This window comes from Neomonachus schauinslandi, chromosome 14, assembly GCF_002201575.2.
Source record: "Neomonachus schauinslandi chromosome 14, ASM220157v2, whole genome shotgun sequence".
Taxonomy (NCBI): Eukaryota; Metazoa; Chordata; class Mammalia; order Carnivora; family Phocidae; genus Neomonachus; species Neomonachus schauinslandi.
The window spans coordinates 45,094,377-45,116,488 of record NC_058416.1 but is presented as its reverse complement, the minus strand read 5'-3'; the positions used below and the strand labels follow the sequence as shown (position 1 = coordinate 45,116,488).

At 37.3% G+C, this 22,112-nt stretch overlaps 1 protein-coding gene across 3 annotated transcripts in view; it reads right to left on the bottom strand.

Annotated features, from left to right (window-relative positions):
* The window catches only part of SS18 (SS18 subunit of BAF chromatin remodeling complex), a 90,192-nt gene extending 73,626 nt beyond the window's left edge, over positions 1–16,566 (bottom strand). For 2 of the 3 annotated variants that reach the window (XM_021686072.2, XM_021686071.2), the window contains exons 1-3: positions 16,424–16,566; positions 13,550–13,626; positions 5,249–5,333 (exon numbers count right to left, since the gene is read on the bottom strand). In XM_021686072.2, coding sequence (XP_021541747.1) covers positions 5,249–5,333; positions 13,550–13,626; positions 16,424–16,492 — 231 coding nt within the window. In that variant the 5' untranslated portion in view covers positions 16,493–16,566. The remainder of the gene's footprint in view (positions 1–5,248; positions 5,334–13,549; positions 13,627–16,423) is intronic. The other variant, XM_021686067.1, reaches the window with a different exon arrangement.
* Positions 16,567–22,112: the final 5,546 nt, after the last annotated feature.

The following is a 22,112-nucleotide window of genomic DNA, read 5'->3' as shown; positions in this document are numbered from 1 at the left end:
TTGAAAGAACAACTGCTAGACAAACCAGGCTTGGGTATCTGGCAGACATTTGCTCAAAAATGAACACAGTGAGCCTGGAAAACAACCGACAGCATTTGCTGCCAATGATTAAACTTGACCTTTCAAGGAAAAATCGGGAAGAAAATGGGAATATCTACCATCTTGAGCTGGACAGCATCCTAATACTTAACTTCTCATGAGATTGGTGGTGATTTCAACAAATGTGGTTTTTAGTATCATCTAATGAAGTATGTCAATATTTAGGGATGTACATGACTCAATGCACTTCTATTTCCCAAATGACCAAACATGTTACAAAATTATCCATGATTAGAAGATCCATCCAAAATGCAGGACAGACCAATGAACTCCAATGTACCAGAATAAGAAAAATCTATTGATATTGCTTCAGATTCCATACTGCAAATAACCTTTAGAAAAAACACTTATTGAGATCCTCTGTACTATCAAAGAAGATTATTGTACAACAATCTGAAAAGGCTATTAAAACAGTCCTCCCTTTTCCAACTCCACATCTGAGCGAAACTGGATTTTGTTCTACTTCAACTAAAACATATTACACTAAATTGAATTCAGAAGTAGATATGAGAATACAGCTGTTTTCTATTAACTCAGACATTTGAAAGAAATTTGCAAAATTACTAAACAATGCTATTCCTTTCTCACTAAATCTATTCTAAAAGATATAGTTCTTTTTCCTTTAAAGAACGTTATTTACTTTAACATGCAATGGGTTTATTATTGTTCATTCTAAATGAGCTGATAAATACTTCAAAAATTTTCTCAGTCTTAATTTTAAAACTGAGGAATACTTACAAATATATCAATATATATAACCCATATAAAGTTCTTCAGAGTCCTCAATAATTTTTAAGTATAATGGGGTTCTGAGAACAAAAAGTTCTAGAAATGCTGCCACTGTGAAAATCAAAGCCAAAAACTGATTCTTTGAAAAAACCAAAAAAAAAAAAAAAAGGATAAACAACTGGCAAGAATGATCAAAAACATTTTATAAGAGAAGGCATAAATAAACTATGTTAAAAATAAAAAAGAAAATATCACCATAGATCCTGAGGACATTAGAAAGACAAGATTATTTCATGAACTTTATGTTAATAAATCTGAAAATTTAGTAAATGCTAAAAAGCACAATTTACCAAAATAGGCAACTCATAAAATATATGTTATAAATTGTCCTGTAACCAATAAAGAAATTGAGTTAGTAAACAAAAGCCACCTCACAAAGAAAACTCCAGACCTAGAAAGCTTTTCTAAAGAAGTACACCAATCATTTAAGAAACGGTAGCTTTATCATACAAATTATTCCAGATAAGAAAAAGTAGGAAAAGTTTCCAGCTCATTTTATAAAACCAACATAACCTCAAAATAAAACCCAGACAAATGCATTATAAGAAGAGAAAATTAAAGGTCAATTACACTCAAGAACAAAGACATAAAAATCTTGATCAAAATTTTAACAAACTGAATACAGCCATTTTTTTAAGAGACCATGCCCAAACGAAACCAAAGACCATGACCAAGTGGGTCATGAAAAAGTTGGTTAATTACAAGAATGCAAGATGGACTGCACATTAAAGAGTAAATCAATGTAAATCACCACATTAACAGATTAAAAAAGAAGAAATTTATGATCATCTCATTAGATGCAATAGAAGTATTTAATAAAATTTAACATCCATTCAAAATATAAACTCTTACTTAGCACAACAGAAACAGAAGGGAACTTCCTTAATCTGATAAAAGGCATCTACAAAAAACTACAGCAAGCATCATACTTATTAATGGTCAAACAGTGAAAGCTTTCCCTTTGTGATCAGGAACAAGATAAAGATGTCCTCTATCACCACTTCTATTCGGGAATGTAGTGGAGGTCCTAGCCAGAGAAGTAAGGCAAGAGAAAGAAATAAAAGGTGTAAGGATTGGCAAGAAAGAAACAAAACTCATTACTCACAACTTTGTTCGTGAATATAGGAAACAGAAGGTACCTACAGAAAAATTGTTAGAAATAAGAGTTGAACAAGACTGAAATTCAGTATCAGTTGCATTTCCGTGTAAATAGCAAATGCAGTAAGAAAACAAATCTTTGTTTAAAAAACAAAGACTCTTAAAATAGCCTCAAAAAAATATGAAGTGCCTAGCAATAAGTCCAATGAGAGATGTGCAAATCCTCTGCAGGGAAAATCATAAAACTCCACTGAAAGATATTTGAAGGATTAAATAAACGAAAATATATGCAATGATCATGATTTGACAGACTCAATGTTGTGAAGATATAAATTCTCCCCAAGAGTCAAGATAATCTCAATAAAAATCAAACAGGATTATGTTGGACATGCTGATTTTTAAGCATATATGGAAATGCAAAGGACCAAGATAGCCAAGATATTCTTGAAAAACATAAGAATTTCTCTAACATACATCAAGATTTATAAGACTATGACAAGTGTGAAAAGATAGTGGAATTTATAAAAACAGACCAATGAGACAGAATAGAGACCCACATATATATGGACACTTGATATATGAAATCGGTGGCATGACAAAACAGAGAAAAGTTATCATTTTGTTTTTCCAATAGATAATGCTGGAACAGAAATCTATCCATATGGAAACAATTGAAATTGAACCCATTCCTCACACCATTCACAAAAATAAATTCCACCTAGCTGGTAATCAAGTTCAAAATAATAACCACATGAATTATTTCAGAGTCAAAAAGAAATGTATTGATTATATATTCCTAGTGGGATAGATCTTAAGGACAAACATCTTATTGTTAGTGGCAATCTTGGTATTGTTATACTGAAATTACTTCATATATGTAGTAGTATAAAGTAAATAAACAACCACAATAATGTCATTAAGCCAGCCAGTCTCATTGATCAATCTTAATATTACTAAAAATGGAACAGAGAGTTTTAGAATAAGAGAAAAGAGATAATACATAAAATCAAAGCTAAGTAAAAAACCTTTCCAGAAGGGAAACAGCACTAATTCAACACTTTATTTCTTTTTCTAAAAAATGTGTTTACTAGTTCTGTCCACCAAAAAAAAAATACCTAGAAACCATGAAAACCCAGTAATAATGAATGCCCCAAACATCCAAATTGTGGTCAATATCAATTCCCATTGAAAAAGTGCTGCCTGGGCGCCTGGGTGGCTCAGTTGGTTAAGCGACTGCCTTCGGCTCAGGTCATGATCCTGGAGTCCTGGGATAGAGTCCCACATCGGGCTCTCTGCTCAGCAGGGAGTCTGCTTCTCCCTCTGACCCTCTTACCTCTCCTGCTATCTCTCATTCTCTCTCACTCAAATAAATAAATTTAAAAAAAAAAAAGTGCTGCCTGAAAAAATAGCCAAGGCAGAATAGTTCTGGGGAAGAAAATATAGTCAGCCTGACAGCTCTCTCAAATCCTGAAAGAAAAGAAGCTATACAAGAATACTTGAATCACGTCAGATGGACACAGCAGCCAAATGAACAGGCTCTCACTGACCAAAGAGGAAATAATCTGAAGTATCAGAAAGAATGACTGCAATGGACACATTAAAAATATAAAAACGTGTATGTTTAGATGACAATAATAAAAAAAAAAAATCACTGGTCACCTTCACAGTTTGCTAGGGGCCAACTTGTTATTCTGAAAACTGGTAAGAGGCTAGAAACCAGCCTTTAATCGTGATTCTCATATAGGGACTCTCTATCTCAGGATAACCAAATACTTGATGAAAGGAAGTTTTTCTTTTTTAAAAGAAGTACAGCTAATAAATACAGAAGGAACTGTAAAATTAGAAATTCATCATTCTGTGATCCCAATATGAAATAACAGATCTGGTCAACAAGCATCAATGACTGCTAAAACCATTAAGTGAAAGGTTGATGGGGAACTCTAATAGATTCATCAGGGTGGTATCAACTGCACCCATCGATCAATCTTTTTTTTCTTCCTTACGTAGACTTCACGCCCAACTTAGGGCTTGAACTCATGATCAAGAGTTGCATGCTCTACCAACTGAGCCAGCCAGTCCCATTGATCAATCTTTTTTTTTTTTTTAATTTTATTTATTTTTCAGAGAGAGAGAATGATAGAGAGAGAGAGAATGAGAGGGGGGAGGGTCAGAGGGAGAAGCAGACTCCCCGCCGAGCAGAGAGCCCCACGTGGGACTCGATCCCAGGACTCCAGGATCATGACCCGAGCCGAAGGCAGTCGCTCAACCGACTGAGCCACCCAGGCGCCCCTGATCAATCTTAATATTACTAAAAATGGAACAACCAAAATGTTCCTCCTGATATGATACAATAGACAATACACAGCACCATTAATGAAATATTCTTTTTTAAGTGGAGTCCAACAGAGGACTGGGATCTTGACCTGAGCTGAGATCAAGAGTCAGACACTTAACTGACTGAGCCACCTAGGGGCCCTTCAGTGAAATATTCTTAACACAAAACTGAACCTAACTCTAATCAAGCCTCTCTACCTAATTATCAGTTTATAAGAAATAAGAGATGAAATGGAAGAACATGTTAAAGGACCATGAGGATACAATCAGCCAAATCTGGAATGTAAGAAACTCTACAAAATATATGACCCAGTTTCTTCAACAAATAAATGGAGAATAAAAAAGGTAAACTAATATAGATTCAAAGAGACTTCAGACACATACCAACCAATGCAACATGTGGACCTTGTTTGGATTCTGCAGCAAACAATTATTTAAACATTTGGGTATTTTTAAGGTAATCAGTGAAAACTGAAGATAGCCTGAGTATAATAAGACATTAAGAAATTTTGGTTAATCTTGTTGGGTGGAATAATGCTGCTTCTCTGCTAGAAATGCATACTGAAGTATTTACCAGGGAAAGTATATGATGCCTGGGCTTTGCTTTGAAATACTACACAGTTATTCATAAGTTATATGTACAATTACAAATTAAAATAAATAAATAAGTAGGAAGGTGGGTGAGTATGTGGGTGAATGGATGAATGGATATAACTTCTTCAGGGAGGGAAACAATTCTAGGTGAACTGATTCAAATTAAATATGAAGGCAAAACAATGAAGCTTTTACATCATATAGAATACCCTCATGTTCTCAGAGGGCAGAATTTACTAAACAAAACTTTAAAATCACTAAACAAAAATGTGTTATCCTGTACATAATTCTATGTAAGATTTTGTCTACTTCACACAATTTTAAAGGTACTTACTGCTGGTAAAAGAGATTGCATATTTTGATTAGAATCTGCTATTGTAGCAAGGTAGACCAAGTTCGTATGCAACATCTGCTGATACCTGTTAAAACAAATACCAATATTAAAAATAATTTTCTTCCTATCTGCTTAAATACAAATAGCATTCTAATTATTTCTCCAGTTTAATAAAAGATTTATGTTACCTGAATATCAATAGCACTTCAATTTTTTCCTAGTTCCTCTGCAAAATAATTCCAAATAATAGATACATTCAAAGATAATAACACACACAGAGATCATATCATGTGCTAGATACTGCTATAGTTGTTTTATATACCCCTATATGCAGTCAATCCTCAAACCCAGGCTATGAGGTAAAAGTGCTTATTTTCTCCATTTTACAGATGAGGCAACTGAGGTTTAGAAAGGTCAATAACATGTACAATATTTGCACAGCTCAGGAAATGGAATTACTGAGATATGTACTAGCTCTATACATAGTACATGTCTTTTCTAAAAAGAGATCTAGAATGAAGGAATTCAACAAAACTGACATGCTTATTCCCTTCCCCCTGCCATTTTCATATTGCCAAAAACCTCAAACCCAAGTCCAGGCAACAGGCTCTGCTGAAAATGTCAGGAAGGAGGCAGGAATCACACAACTTTTCTTTTACCGGCAGCAGTGACCAACAATTTATGCCTACTGCCCATCTGTTAGGGCTCAGCATATAGAGAAAACAATGAATAGGTGTCTTCACTTACAAATACATATATATATATGTATACGTATGTATGTAAAGAAAGTAATAGGGCACTATTGAGACATATATGAGACAGAAAATAATAGGGCACTAATACCATTAAGAATTAACTTTATAAAACAAAGCAAATTCTCACTAGTGCAATGAAGTGGTTAAGCATGTTCACTGTGATCTTAGGAATTAGTTTTGCTAACTCTCTGCAAATTGGTAGTGATCCAGTTACTAGTGTTTGTAAATCCTCCAAAAACAAACTTATAAATCCTATTACCAAATTGTTACACCGTTTCAGAATTTTGTTTACCTAGAAATATTAAATACAAATTAAAATAATGAAAATAAGATAAAAGAACTTTATTCGGCTAAATAAAGTCTTCTAACACAGATCCCAGATGAAGTTGTTCTCTACACACCATATGAGGAATCCTAGGAAATCTTTTGCTGCATTATTTTTTTTCTATTAGAACTGGTTTTACTACTTTTTTCTTACTAAAGAAAAAAACCCTACTTCTCACTGACCTTCAATTTTCTTCACTAACAAGTTTATGCTTTTTGTTTATTTTTTACAGATTTATTAGAGGTATAACCAATATACAAAGACCCACACATATTTAACTTGTACAATTTGATGAGTTTGGACATATGCCAACACCTGTGACACCATCACCACAATCAAGGTAACAGACATAACCAACACTTCCCAAAGTTTGTTTCCTTTTTTGTTTTTGTAGTTTAAAAACAAGTTTAGGCTCTTAATGCTCCTCCTCACATATTACACTATGTTGCTCAATTAGACATGATAAAATGTTTGTTACAGTGATCCTTAGACAAAAGAAGACAAGGAATTATTATACTGTACTGAATTATCCATAATGCTTAATTACATTGTCAAAATTCTTAAAACCGCACTAACAGGAAACACTAGCTGGAACTATTATTCTGTAAAGATCTTGAATGGAATTTAGGATACAGGGTTCCAAAATCTTGTCATTTTTTAAAACCAGTCAGCCATTTTTAAAGATTTTATTTATTTATTTGACAGAGAGAGACAGCGAGAGAGGGAACACAAGCAGGGGGAGTGGGAGAGAGAGAAGCAGGCTTCCCGCCGAGCAGGGAGCCCGATGCGGGGCTCGATCCCAGGACGCTGAGATCATGACCTGAGCCGAAGGCAGACGCTTAACGACTGAGCCACCCAGGTGCCCCACCAGCCAGCCATTTTTAATTAGAACATATAACCCAGGGGGACACCTGGGTGGCTCATTCAGTTAAGCGTCTGCCTCCGGCTCAGATCATGATCCCTGGGATCGAGGCCCCCACCCAATCACATCGAGCTCCCTGCTCAGCGGGGAGCCTGCTTCGTCCTCAGCCTGTCGCTCCCCCTGCTTGTGGTCTCTTTCTCTCTGACAAATAAATAAATAAAATCTTAAAAATATATATATAACCCATTTCAAAGTCTACTCCTTGAAGTTTTTCTTTTCTTCTCTGAGTATTAATATGGCTTTAATATATTCAGATATGAGGTTTGCTGACTACCCTGCAAAAATAAAAATAACAAACCTTTCTAAGAGACTATGGCTTCCTCATGACCCTTTAAGAAAAAACTGTAGTCATGCTGATTAGTACTTAACAAGTCCACATTAGAATACTGTTAAATCTAATCTGCCACGCTCTCAAGGCCTCATTTGTAAAATAATGGGAGTTAAAGTAGATCTCCAAAGTCCTGTGGTTCTAAACATCGATAAATACAGCAACTTTTACAGAGTACTTTAGTTTTAAGACATTTCCCCAACCTAAATCTTTTTAACTTTTAATTTTTGAAATAATTTTAAACTTAGTTTTAAGAATAGCATGAAGAATTCCCAAATATCTTTCCACACTCCCCAATCATCGGCATTTCACAACATTTGTCTTACTCCATCTCTAAACACACACACCAATATGTACACACATGCAAACACACACACACTTTTTTTCAAAATCTTTTGAGTCAGTTACAGACATAATATCCCACTACTCCTAATACTTCAGTGTCAATTTCCTAAAAACAAGGAAATTCCCATATACAACCACAGTACAACAAATATTGATACAGTAATACCATGTAATCCACAAACCCATTCAAATTACTCCAACTGTCCTAATAACCCCAAATCTTTTACCTAATGTAAGCTATGTTATCTAACTTCAGTAGGTTTTCTTTTTTGTAACCTGCATTATTTTTATAGCATTCATCAAGTACACTTCCCTAAGGTTATTCAAGACTCAAAGATGAATATTAATGAAAAGGTAGTATATTAAAAAAAAAAAAAAAAAGGTAGTATATATTCATATTCTTTTACAAGTTTGTGTATACATCACCTAAACAGCAATAAGCAAACATTCCTGGCTTCAGCTGACTCTACTGAAATGATAATAAAAAGTAGATTCTTCTACAAATATTAAAGAAATATTTTCCTGAGAAACTTTATTCTGTATATACTTTTACTTTTTTAATGTACATGTCTATTACCTCTAAAACAGTCTATATTAACAAAAGAAAACTGAGTATATATGATAAGGACAGATATAAACATATTCAACATTTTACATTTGACGATGGTAACTTCCTAATAAATACTGACAGATATTCCAAACACCCATAATTATTAACCCATTAAATGAGAGGCAGTTCCATGTCCCAAAAATTCCACTAAGAACCACTACATCAATTATCTGGAGTAAGGTCAAATAACCACTATTAAATTTATTGATATAATTAAAAAATGAACCTGAAAAAGTCAGAGCTCATTTTTAACAATAAACCTTTACCAAGAAGCTATGAAGATTATATTTATAAGGTAACAGAAATATAATTTACAAAATAAAAGTTATCTTCCTAACTAGAGATTTAAAACTACATTCTTTTACATAATGATTAATACAAATTTTTTTTGTATGAAAACCACTTACAGGACACTCTGAAGTAGTCACATTCATGATGAAATACAAAAAATAAGGGTTGATTTAAGTAAAAATATAAGTTGATTTAGAAAATACTCAAATCAAACACTACAATAGAACAATAATATATTCTCACACATATGTTATCAGAATTTAAAGGGAAGAGGATCTGTGCATATGAGCTCCACAAGTGATTTACTTTTATTGAGCATAACAGGAGCGTGTGCACATGTATGTAGATAAAGAGAGATAAAGCAATATATACAGAGATGTTACCAGTGAAAATCTTTAGGTGGTAAGAATAGTGTTTGTTATCTTACTTTTACTTTATCTGTGCTTTTTAATTTTCTACAATTCATATACTACTTTCATAAAAATAAAGTTATTTTATATTAAAAAACACTGTCTTAGGCAGTTATCACATCTTAAGGAACTGTTTAATTAAAATTGACCTATCAATTCCCAGATGGCTGTCATTTATTGATGTTCCTCTTCATTTTCCTTTTCCTTCTCCTAATGCAAGAAACAAGAACATTTAAGGTTGAGAGGAGAAATTTTCTTCTCTTTACTCACAAACCAACACTAACAACTTAAAAAAAAAAAATCTAAAGAGCTCTAAGAATGAAATTAAATCCATCAGGAAAAGTAAAATGTAAGATTCCATCTAAACCAATTTAAACCCCATCTGCACCAAATATGTGAGAAGATGAGGTCTATTCCAATATGCAGAGAAGGGGGAAATGATCATATATACACAAAAAAGCTAAGAATATAAAGAATAAAACAGTATAAGCTTTTGTTGACTCAAGTTGGAAAGGCTGATTCTAGATCTGAACACATCCTATCCATGCCATGTACCGCTGGGTCCTTTAAGAAACTGAACCAGACCCATGCCACAAAAATCCCTTGGCTCTATCTGGCAGTGTAAAAAGCCATAGATGAAAATAAGTATTCTAATCAGAGCCTGTCAATTTTTATTATCCCATGGCTGATCTGAGGCAGTGATCTCCTTACCACTGATGATTATCCATAGTTAAACTAAGGTAATAGATCAGCTAATTAATTTTTTAAAGAATATTTTGAAATATAAACAGACATGACTCATTGAAGAAACAATATACATAAAAGTAATGGAAATGATCATATAAAATGCAAAATGTACAAATGACTAGAAAATAAAATATCCTAGTACTCAGACCTAAGTTTCTAAATATCATTCTCTAAAAAAAGAACCAGGGCTTGAAGAAACAGGTAATTCCAAACTGGGGCAGGAAAAAGAACAAGATGAGTCTAGAACATTTTGTGGTGCAAGAAAATAAGAAAATGCTCAAAAAATAATGAATACATATCAAAAAGTCAGCTTGAAGGGCTCCAGTGGTCAACATTGGGGACAACTAAAGAAAGAAAATAGAGTAACATTATAACCTAAAGAATACAGTTAAGAATCCATAAATCCGGGGCACCTGGGTGGCTCAGTCGTTAAGCGTCTGCCTTCGGCTCAGGTCATGATCCCAGGGTCCTGGGATCAAGCCCCACATCGGGCTCCCTGCTCCGCGGGAAGCCTGCTTCTCCCTCCCCCACTTCCCCTGCTTGTGTTCCCTCTCTCGCTGTGTGTCTCTCTGTCCTATAAATAAACAAATAAAATCTTAAAAAAAAAAAAAAGAATCCATAAATCCGTTCAGATATAAATAAATGAATGAGTGAATGGGTGCAGGGAATGAGAAATGGTTTCCTTAGAGTAGGATTTCAAATAAATGTAGAAGGAATGATTGATTTAGTCACCATTTGGCAACCACCACAGTAATAACTGTTTCAGTCAAGAATCATTGGATGATGGATGCTAAAATAAATGCTAAAAAAAAAAAAGTACAAGAAGGAATAACATGTGTCTCAAAGTATCTGCCCAACAAGATACATATGAATTAAAAAGAGAAAAATAGTAACTTTACAGTGGAGAAACTGGCAGGCCACACCTCAACTAAGTGATTAAGATTCTCAGTACTGGGACAAATCACTATCATACAGCTAATTGAGAATGCACTGAGAAGGACACACCACCATATTTGTGATGCTCTTGCCAAAAGTGCATAATATGAATCTAATCAAGGGGAAACACAAATCAAATCTAAAATGAGGGACATTACACAAAATAACTGCTATGTATTCTTCAATAACATCAACAACATGAAAGATAACAGACTGAAGAATGGTTTCAGATCAAAGGTATACTCAAGGCATGTGACAATAAATCCAACATCTGATCCTGCACTGGATCCTAAACCTGAAAAAAATACATTAATGGGACGACTGGCAAAATTTTAAACAAGTCTGAAGATTACAGCACTGCATTATTCATTTTAACAATTATACCCTGGTTATTTAAGAATTTGTGCCTGTTTTTATGAAAAACACACTGCGGTAATTAAAAGTAAGAAAGAATCATGTCTGCAACTTATTCTCAAATGTTTCAGAGAAATATGTAGAAGAAACGAATGATAAGGAGAAAAATGAAAGTGAAGGGCATACAGGAATTTCTTATACGGTCTTTAAAATGTTTTTTGTAAGAATGAAATCATTTCAAAATAAAGTTTTAGAAAAAGATACCACTTTTCACCAACCAGATGAGCAAAAATTTTTCAAAGACGACTAAAATCCAATGCTGGCAGAGGATGTTGAAAACCAAGGCTCTGAAATCTGGCTGAGAGAAAGCAAACCAATACAATCTTTTTGCAGGGTAATTTGGCAATTTAGCATGGTCTTTGACCCAGCCATTCCATTTATAAAATTCTAACCCATTAAAAAACAAAAACATTTATCTAAATGTGTTTATGTAGATACGAGTGCCATGTGTGTAAATGCACAAAGAAATGTTTAGAAGGATAGGTAGTAAACTATTAAAAGTAGTTACCCCTGCGGAGAGGAGAAGCTTAAGATTGGAAAGTGAAATGTGACTTGCTTTTATCTCTACCAAATTTTATACTTTATGATTTTCTTTTTACAATGACCCTACATGACTTTTTCATTTCAAAAATGGTATTAAACAAAGAGAAAAAAGACAAAGTAACCAAGAGAGACTCAGAATTAGATAAAGGATGAATCAAGTAATAGCAAAAGTCCAGCATAGCAGGAAAGTGCATGCAGAGGCAAGAACCAGGGTTGTTGGAAAAATCTACTTGAGAACAGACCAGTGAGAGCTCTAGGAAAGACAGGTGTGTCACAAAATAATGGTGAGAATAAAATATTTTAGAGCTGCACTGTCCAATAAAGTAGCCACTAGGTAGAATGAAATGCAGCTAGTTCAAAATGATGTGTTATTAGAGTAAGATTCACAAGGGATTGCAAAGACTAAGTATAAAACAAAAGAATATAAACTATCTCATTAATATATTTATGTAGATTATGTATTAAAGTGATATTATTTTGGAAATAACGGCTTAAGTAAAATATATTATAATATTAATTTCTGTTTCCTTTTACTTGTTTAATGTGTCTATCAGCAAATGTAAAATTATATATGTGGCTTACAATATATTTCTACTGGACAGTGCTACTCTAGAGACTTTTGATAAAATATTCAGCTTGTTCCACTACATCACATTCTATTAAGGATAGCATTTACTTCTGACACATCACTTCAAAACAACAAGTTTGGGAGCACCTGGGTGGCTCAGTTGGTTAAGCGACTGCCTTCGGCTCAGGTCATGATCCTGGAGTCCCGGGATCGAGTCCAGCATCGGGCTCCCTGCTCGGCAGGGAGTCTGCTTCTCCCTCTGACCCTAACCCCTCTCATGTGTTCTCTCTCATTCTCTCTCTCTCAAATAAATAAATAAAATCTTAAAAAAAAACAAGTTTGGTTCTTATGATAACCAATTCTCTATTTATTAGATGCTTTGCTTTCTCAACCATATATATGGATGTAACTAAATATCCAAAAATGTGACGATCTAACTTTTCCACAAATCAGAGTACACAGAAATTTGCAGGATAAGTATTTAAAAAGAAAAAAAAGAGACCCACTGCATCCCAAAGAACAAATTTTTCTTTTATAAAAATCAGGAAAAGTCACACAAAAAATTGTAGCCTAATGTTCATATAAGTATTATTAATAGCCAAGAAATGAAAACCCAAATGTCCATTACTGATGGATAAATAAAACATGGTATGACCATACAATAAAAAATTGTTTAGCAACAGAAAGGAAGTATTGATACATGCTTCAAAACTGATGAACCTTGGAAAATATTATGCTAAAGAAAAGAACTCAGTCAAAAAAGACCACACATTATACAGTCATTTACATAAAATGTCCACAATAGGCCAATCTACACAGACAGAAAGCAGATTAGTGGTTGTCAGGGGGTGAGGGATTAGGAGGTGGGAATGGAAAGTTATTGCTAATGGGTATAGGATTCTTTTGGAGATGATGAAAATGTTCTAAAATGGACCGAAGTGATGATAACACGACTCTATGAATATACTAAGAGCTTCGAATTATAAACTTTAAAATGGGTGAATTGCATGGTATGTGAATTATATCTCAGTAAAGCAGTTATTAAAAAGAAAAGTAAAAAATTAACACAGAAAAATGAATACAAAAAATTTTTCATATCATTCTTACTGAGAACACTCTGAGGTCTTTCCTTTATTCTGATAGTCCATTATACACTGAATAAGATGGTTATTTTCATCCAACATCTGAAATAAAATTAGAAAAAGTTTATTGTAAATCTAGTGCATCACGTAAAATTTTAAAAATCCTTCAGATTTCTAAGAAATGTTTATTCATATAGGAACTGAATCTATTCTGGTCTTTTAAGTCTTATTCTACACCTCTGGAATGATATGTTTAGTCAACAACTTTCAAATAACTGTATTTCATTTATTCTCCCTCTGAATTATTACCTGAAGCCAAGGAGGGGTTTCGTTTGTATTCAAACATTTTATTACCTCTACAACCTGTAATAGAAGCTTTAGCCCGTTAAGACTAAGAGGTAAGGGTCCAAGCTGACTCTGCATCATTCTTATGCTTTGCAGTAGTAAAGAAAAATTTTGTCCTTATCCACAATGAACATATGAAAACGTAAGCCCATGAAGCTTGAGGAGATAGATGGCTAGTTTCCAACTGTTATACAGTATGGTTCTGTGATTCTCCAAACATGGAATAATCAAAAACGATAACTTCTAAGCATGTATATTTGTTGCACACTTTATGAGCTTACCTTATAATTAAGTTGTCCCAAAAGTTTAAAAACAAAAAGCATATCAATTTATCATTCTATTGTCTTACAGCAATTCAAAGCAATATTGGCTTTCAGGGTTAAATAACTCATCCAAGTAAGATGGCATTGAGGAAAGAGTACTGATGTAGCAATGAAAAGGCCAGTTAGTCTGAGGGCCGGCTTCACAATCCTGTGCAAATCACTTATGATTTCAGAGGCTCAGATTTATCTTAAGGTCAAGGGACAGAAGTAGATGTTCCTCCTGAACTTGCCCCACCTTTCTAAGACCTAATAAAGTATAATACAATAATCACTCTATCTCACGGGGCGCCTGGGTGGCTCAGTCGTTAAGCGTCTGCCTTTGGCTCAGGTCATGATCTCAGCGTCCTGGGATTGAGCCCCGCATCGGGCTCCCTGCTCGGCGGGAAGCCTGCTTCTCCCTCTCCCACTCCCTCTGCTTGTGTTCCCTCTCTCGCTGTGTCTCTCTGTCAAATAAATAAAATCTTTAAAAAAAAATAATAATAATCACTCTATCTCAATAATTTAATGTACCTCTTTTAAAAACAAAAATCCATTTAACCTTAATTGTGATTTTCTTCCTGCAAACAAATCACAATCTTCACTTGCTAGGAAAAAAATACATATATTGACATGCTCTTCCGAAAAGTGCGGTTATTTCCTAAATAGAGTCACTGGATGCCAAAAAAATGTGTCTTTAAAATCCATTAGTCCAATCTAATGACTTCACAACATATCTCCTCAGTCAATTACTCAACCTAACAAACTTCACCATAGAATATGTCTCATTTCTAACATCAATCTCTCACACTGTATAGAGTAAGACAATTTGGAATCCATTTTCTCTTCTCATCTGAGAATGAAAACTAATTGATCTGCAGCTCCTGAATTAAGCACTCATAATAAATATCTTAACATGTATTTAGGAAAAACTCTTTTTGGAAACTACCCAACCAACCTCAGGACTCTTCTACAGTCCAAAAGTAAAAATAAAAAATGAATCCCTCCAGAAACACATCTTCAGTGTATGTACTTGGAGCTGTTTGCCAGGCTGCAGACTTAGCCCAATGCACTACATTAAAGCACTGCATTTCCAGGCACTGACAAGCCGGTTTATTCATAAAATAAAGCAACAGTTGGGCAAATGTCAAATGCCACACTAGGAAAAACCTGACAGTAAACTGAAACCCATTAACATAATCTGCTGGGCATACAATGGTGTCCTGAGTGGTACGAAAAGTTGACTTTTCTTCAATTTTCATCTTCATCCCAGCGTATACAACAAAACCGAAATATTTAAGGTAAACTGCTCAATTAGCAAGTAACTTTTCAAAGTCTGGCTGACTAAAATTCAGATTACTGCCTTGCTCATGGGCAGCAAGGGATAGCGGCCAATAAAGCAGCTTTGTGTCCCTAACTGGCAGTAACACAGCAGCGACAGAGGTTGAACTATCCTCTAAAAGGGACGCACCTCCCCGTGTGTTTATCACGACTTCTGTAATAGATCATGATTATCAGATTGTCTCCACCACTAGACTCCAAGTTCCATGAAGGCAGGGACCATGGCTCACCATTGTAGCCCCAGCACCCAGAGCAGGCGCTCGATGAGTATTTGCTGCAGATGTACACGGAGAGGGGATGAATCCGGAAGGGAGAAGGGAACTCCGAGGGTAACCCCGAAGTCCACAGGGTGCTCCTTCGCCCGCCCCTCAGGCTCTTGCAGCGTCCCCCCAAGTTCTCCCGGGAGCTCCCCCAAGTCGGCCAAAGTGCGCAGCGTGGCGGAGAGCGGCGATCAGCGCTCCGACTTCCCCTCGGCCTCCCGCGACCCGAGGTTGGGCGTGCACGAAGCAGCCGCTGCGCGCTGGGCGGGGCGACGCCAAAGTAACTCCGGAGCGACGCGCGGGGCCGCGGGGGGCGCCGGCTCCGACAAACAGCCCTTCCCCGCGCGGCCGCTGCCGCCGGGCGCACGCGCCCCGCCGCCCGAACGCCGCCCCATCCCTAGAGAAATCCAGCGGCGGTTACTTGGGCTTTTGTGCTTATAGGAAAGAGCCCAAACGCGTGAAGGACTCCGTGGGAGAACCGGTTCGCCGCCTTCCGCCACCCACTCAGGCACAGCCCGCGGCTCGGGTTCCCACACCCGACCGCCTCCCAGCAGGCCCGCCTCCGCCCCCGGCCCGGCCGACTCCCGGGCCGGCCCCCGGTAGCGCTCCCAAGGGCAGGATGGGCCTGGCATCCCCGACCCCGCGAGGCTTCACCTTCTGAATCGCAGCGGGAGTGATCTCCCCCTTGCCTCGCTGCCGCGGGGCTGCGAACGCCACAGACATGTTGCCGCCGTCACCACTACGGGCAAGTCCCGAGCGCTCCGGGTGAACGGCAAACTGGGGGAGAGACGCCGGCCTCTCGGGCCGAACCACCTCGGGAATGCGGGGAGGGGGGATGCTCCGGCGCCGAACGAAGGGCCGGCCGGCCTGGCCTACAGGAGTTATTTTGGCCCATAGAAGTCCTCTTTCGGCGCGTTACCGGGGAACCATAGCCCCGGTAGCACTGTCCTGTTCTTGGTAGACCTCTCGTCCTTCATCCTTTCCTGACCCGCCCCCCCTCCCGTTTGAGCTAGTGGTAGGGCCGCGCCCCAGTCCTCCCTCCGCTTCAGCGATTCAGGAAATGGTCCCGCCGCCGCGGGAGAAGGAGAGGCTGGGGCAGACCCTGTCACAGGAAATGCGAGCGGCCCGAGCCGGCCCGCCCCTTTCGCGCGGGTGCAACTTGCCTCCCTCTCCAGCGCGCTGAAGCCTCCCTCCAAGTGCGTTTCGGCGCTCGGCTCTAGATCTGGTTCAGTTTTTCCAACTTCATCCTCACCCCTCGCTGCCCCGGGTTGTCCGGGCACGGCGGAGAGGGAAGGAGGGTCAGGACCCGCGAGTTCGTGCAAACCCGTGGAGCGCCTGCCGAGATGAGCAGAGGTGGAAGGTGTAGGTGAACGCGGATTCGCTGGTTTAAACCGCCCGGCTACGCCCCAAAGACGCACCTCACAGTCCACAAGTCTCGCACGCACACACAGGCGTGCTTAACAATTGGAAAAGTAAGCCTGACCCCAAATCAAGAAACGAAGGCTGTGTCCAATACTCAGGGGCAGTCGGCCAACTTGGCTACAGAGCCCTTGGAGAGTAGTTCGCCTCTTGGGACAAACCCTTGGCAGAAACGTGCGTCGATTTCGTCTGACATGGATCTCTGGGATTAAGTTTTGAGATCGAGCACCCTCACACTTTTACAATTATATACTTAATGCCTTTAAATTAGGCCAGATCTGCCAGGCTTCAAATCAGTGTGAGGGGCAAAACAAAACAAAACAAAACCAACCCAAAGCTCTCGAATTATGGCAGGAACAGGAGCAAATGTGGGTAATGTGTTGGCGTGGGGTGGGGGTGGGGGGGTGGGGGAGAAGTGGTCGGGGCTGTAATTATTATTATTCTGTAAATTTGGACATCCATGTGACACAAAGGAAACGTTTATGTAAAATGCCACCCAACAGTAATGAGACTCAAAAATCAATCACTTCGTTTATATGTAAAATGAACTGGAAAAATTAAGCTAAATGTTTAAAATTTTTGTTTCAAATATATGCTTTTCGCAAGAGGTCATAAGTTTCATTCATTAAGGAAATATAGGTGCATTTTGTGTGCTAGGCTTTATGCTAGACACCTAGGATACAAATGTGAATAAGGTGAGCATGGAACCTGCTCTCAGGGAGTTTATATTCTGATAGGGCTGACAGATTAGAAACAACAAATATATAAATATGTAAACTTCTAAGAAAGACTAGATGCCAACAAGGAACTGACAGAATGATGGGCAGTCACGAGTCAGGGTGGGAAGCCTTCTCTGTTAAGCTGACATCTAAAGGATGGAAAGATTTAAGCCATCCTAAGAATAAAGGAAGAGAATTTATACTCCTACTAATAATAGTTTTTCTTAGAATTCTTGTGTTTCACTACCCTAAGCCTTGGGGGAAAAAAAAACAAGTCTTGTCCACCATTACACACTATGTCTAACACCTGGCTTTCATCATCATGTCTTGATGTTTACACAAAAGCACCTTGGGGCACCTGGCTGGCTCAGTGGGTGGAGCATGTGACCCGATCTCAGAGAGTAAAGATTACTTACAAATAAAATCCTTTTTAAAAAAAAAGGGTACCTTAATTGTTAAAGCAATATTTCAGTAGGAAAAATGAAACATGATCCTACTGCTCCAATCATATTTGCTGATAAGATAGCACCGGAATCTTAATAACATGAACCAGTAGGAATAGTTGTCTGAATTTCTATATTCCAGTTCAAAAAAAAAAGAGTGCCAAGGAGACTTCTATTCCAAGGAGGTACCCAAAGATAAGTACCTTCTTTGTTTAAATTATAGCTCCCCAACAATAGGAAAAGAAATTTACTGAAAATAGGTAACAGGTCAGCCCAAGGTGTTTATTCCTTCAGAGTAGCAAGTCGGGGCCTAGGGTACTAGGCATGAATAACCACAGCCTTTTCTGTGATGGCATGTGTGCCATAAAAATACCATTATTTTCTGTGTCCATCACATGGGTATTGGAGTAAAGATCCAGCCAGAAATCAAATGATCTCCATAAGAAAAGAAACTTGAAAGGAACCCCATGTTACTCTCAGGCTTCCTTCCTGTCTCATTTGACCATTAGTTTTGGGGAGAGAGGAATCCCAAAGTATAGACTGAGTGGTAGCAGATTTGGGAGAAAAAGGAGAATAAAGAGTACCCAGCATTTAGTTAAGGAGAAAACAGGGAATGAAGATGGGAAGTTGACCCAAATCTCAGAATCGACTGTAGGAACTTAAAAAAGAGCTACCATGAAGGGGGGGAAATCGGTGGGGGAGACGAACCACGAGAGACTATGGACTCTGAGACACAAACTGAGGGTTCTAGAGGGGAGGGGGGTGAGGGGATGGGTTAGCCTGGTGATGGGTATTAAAGAGGATACGTACTGAATGGAGCACTGGGTGTTATACGCAAACAATGAATCACAGAACACTACACCAAAAACTAATGATGAGGGGCGCCTGGGTGGCTCAGTCGTTAAGCGTCTGCCTTCGGCTCCGGTCATGATCTCAGGGTCCTGGGATCAAGCCCCGCATCGGGTTCCCTGCTCGGCGGGAGGCCGGCTTCTCCCTCTCCCACTCCCCCTGCTTATGTTCCCTATCTTGCTGTGTCTCTGTCAAATAAATAAATAAAATCTTAAAAAAAAAAAACTAATGATGTAATGTATGGTGATTAACATAACATAATAAAATTAAAAATAATAAAAAAATTTTTTTAAAAATGAGCTACCCAGACAACCATTTCCCCAACAGAAAATCAGTCCCATTATTTACATTGGTCTTGGACTGAGACATCTGAAGAAGGAATTGAGGTCATATAACAATGAGGTGAAAGGTTTTTTAGAATAATCCTAATAGAACATATACAGTGGTTTAGAATAAGTAAAATAGTCTGCATGAACAATTCATTCTTGATTATTCACGCTGATGAGTGAATGTAGACACATTTAACAAAAGTAAGAAAATTCTCCATGTTTGATTTTTCAAATGTTCTAGTTTTTTAATTTTTATTACATGAATTTGTTTGTATTCCTTAAATGTATTTCACCAAACTAATAAAGTGAGTGCTCTAGGCATATCCTCAATATTTAGTAAAACTATAATCGTGGCATTAAAAATTATCTTAATCCACAAAAAATACATCATACATGTATAGATAATTGAGATTACTTTCATATAAGCATTTCTTTAATATGTATTGTTTTATAATTAATTAAATATCCATTCTATCAAATTTGCTGATATTTGAAGCCTCTGTGCTGCCATAAATTCCAAGAATACATAGGGAGGCATAGACCAAGCCTGTCTGCTCATAATTGGGCTCAGAGCAAAACCCCTCAGGTAGTATCTTTCAAAATATTTCTGCTCACTGCCTCCATGACATTTGATGAGTCATTTTGAGCTGTGGCTTCCACAGATTTCAAGACTATAAAGAGAACAGCATCATTATTCTAGGCAAAAACAAATCACCTTTCCCAATTCTCCCCAAAAGACTTTATTTTCAATACTGCAGAAGATTTCATTCAAAGTAGACTATAACAAAGCCTATCTGGGGCATTTCCATCTCTTCTTACAGTATCAAACATTGAATGAATTAAGGAGGAGCTTAATCAAATATATTTGGGGGTGTAATGTTATAAGAAAGTATTGCTTTTTTTAAAAAAAGTTTCTGTGTGAAGCTATATTCAATCTTAACTTTACTGTGACAAATGCACATGTTTGCAGTTCCTAGTTCCACCTTATGGCATGATACTGGACAGGTCATTTTTGTATTTCATTCACTTTCCTAAAAAATAGCCACCCTATCTAAAAGGCTATTAGAAATAATAGTGTTTATTTATTTAGCATTTATTATGCACAGCGACTGTCTAAGTGATTATCTTACATTGGACTCTTTAAAAAGTTTGTCCCAATTTTAATGGGTAAAATATGTAAAAACACATAGCATAGTGTAAATGACTAAAGAAGGATAAAATTTGAACTTAATAATCTAATAAAGAGAAAAATATATACTGCAAGACAAGTAAGGGATATGCAGTCTACCCTTAAGAAATTTTTGGGCTAGGGGCACCTGGGTAGCTCAGTAAGTTAAGAGTCTGCCTTGGGCTCAGGTCATGATCCCAGGGTCCTGGGATCGAGCTTCAGGAGCCCCGCATCAGGCTCCCTGCTCAGGGGGGAGCCTGCTTCTCCCTCTCCCTCTGCTGCTCCCCCTGCTTGTACTCTCTCTCTCTCCGTCCAATAAATAAATAAAATCTTTTAAAAAAATGTTTTTTTCAGGCTAAACAGAGATCAAATGGGATTTTTTCCTATTTAGCATGTTCTCTGATCTTCTATATGATGTGTGGTTACTGTATCTGTAGTAAAAGAATAACTGTTATTGAACAACTTCACAATTATAGACAGGATTATAATAACTCTTGAACAATATGGCTTTGAACTGCACAAGTCTACTTATATGCAGACTTTTTTGACACAATACAGTACTATAAATGTATTTTCTCTTATGATTTTCTTAACATTTTCTTCTCTAGCCTACAGAATACACTATATAATACATATAACGTAAAATATGTGTTAATCAACTGTTTATGTTATCAGTAAGACACTTCTGGTCAAAAGTAGGCTATTAGTTAAGCTTTGGGGAAGTTAAAAGTTATACATGGATTTTCAGCTGCATGCGGGGTCAGCACCCCTACCCCCTGCATTGTTCAAGGGTCAACTATACTGCTTTCCCTATGAATTGTTAACTTTCTTATGAATGGGTGTGATGGGCAGAATAATTTCATCCTCACAGAGATGACCACCTTCTAATCCTCAGAACCTATAAATATGATAGGTTATGTAACAAAATGGAATTAAGGTGTCAGACAGAATTAAGGTGGTTAACTAGCTGACCTTAAAATACAGAAATTTTCCTGGCTTATCTGAGTGAGCCCAGTGTAATTTACAAATATCCTTAAATAGGGAACAGTGAAATTAAAGAGTTAAAAAATCAGTGAGATGGCATCTTGAGAAAGACTTGACTGGCCATAGCTGGCTTTGAAGATGGAAGGGGGTCATGAGCCAAAGAATGTGGGCAGCCTGTGGAAGCTGGAAAAAGCAAGCAGATTCTCCCCTAGAGCCTTCAGAAGGAACACAGCTGGCTAAAACTTTAATTATAGCCCAGAGGGGTTCACTTTAGACATCTGACCTCTAAAACTCGAAGATAATAAATTTGTTGTTTTAAGCCATTAAATTAGTCATAATTTGTTAAAACAGCAATAGGAAACTAATACAGTGTTTTTTCCCATCTAACATTTATGGTTGAATTTTGGGCAATGTGCACTAAAATACTGGTAA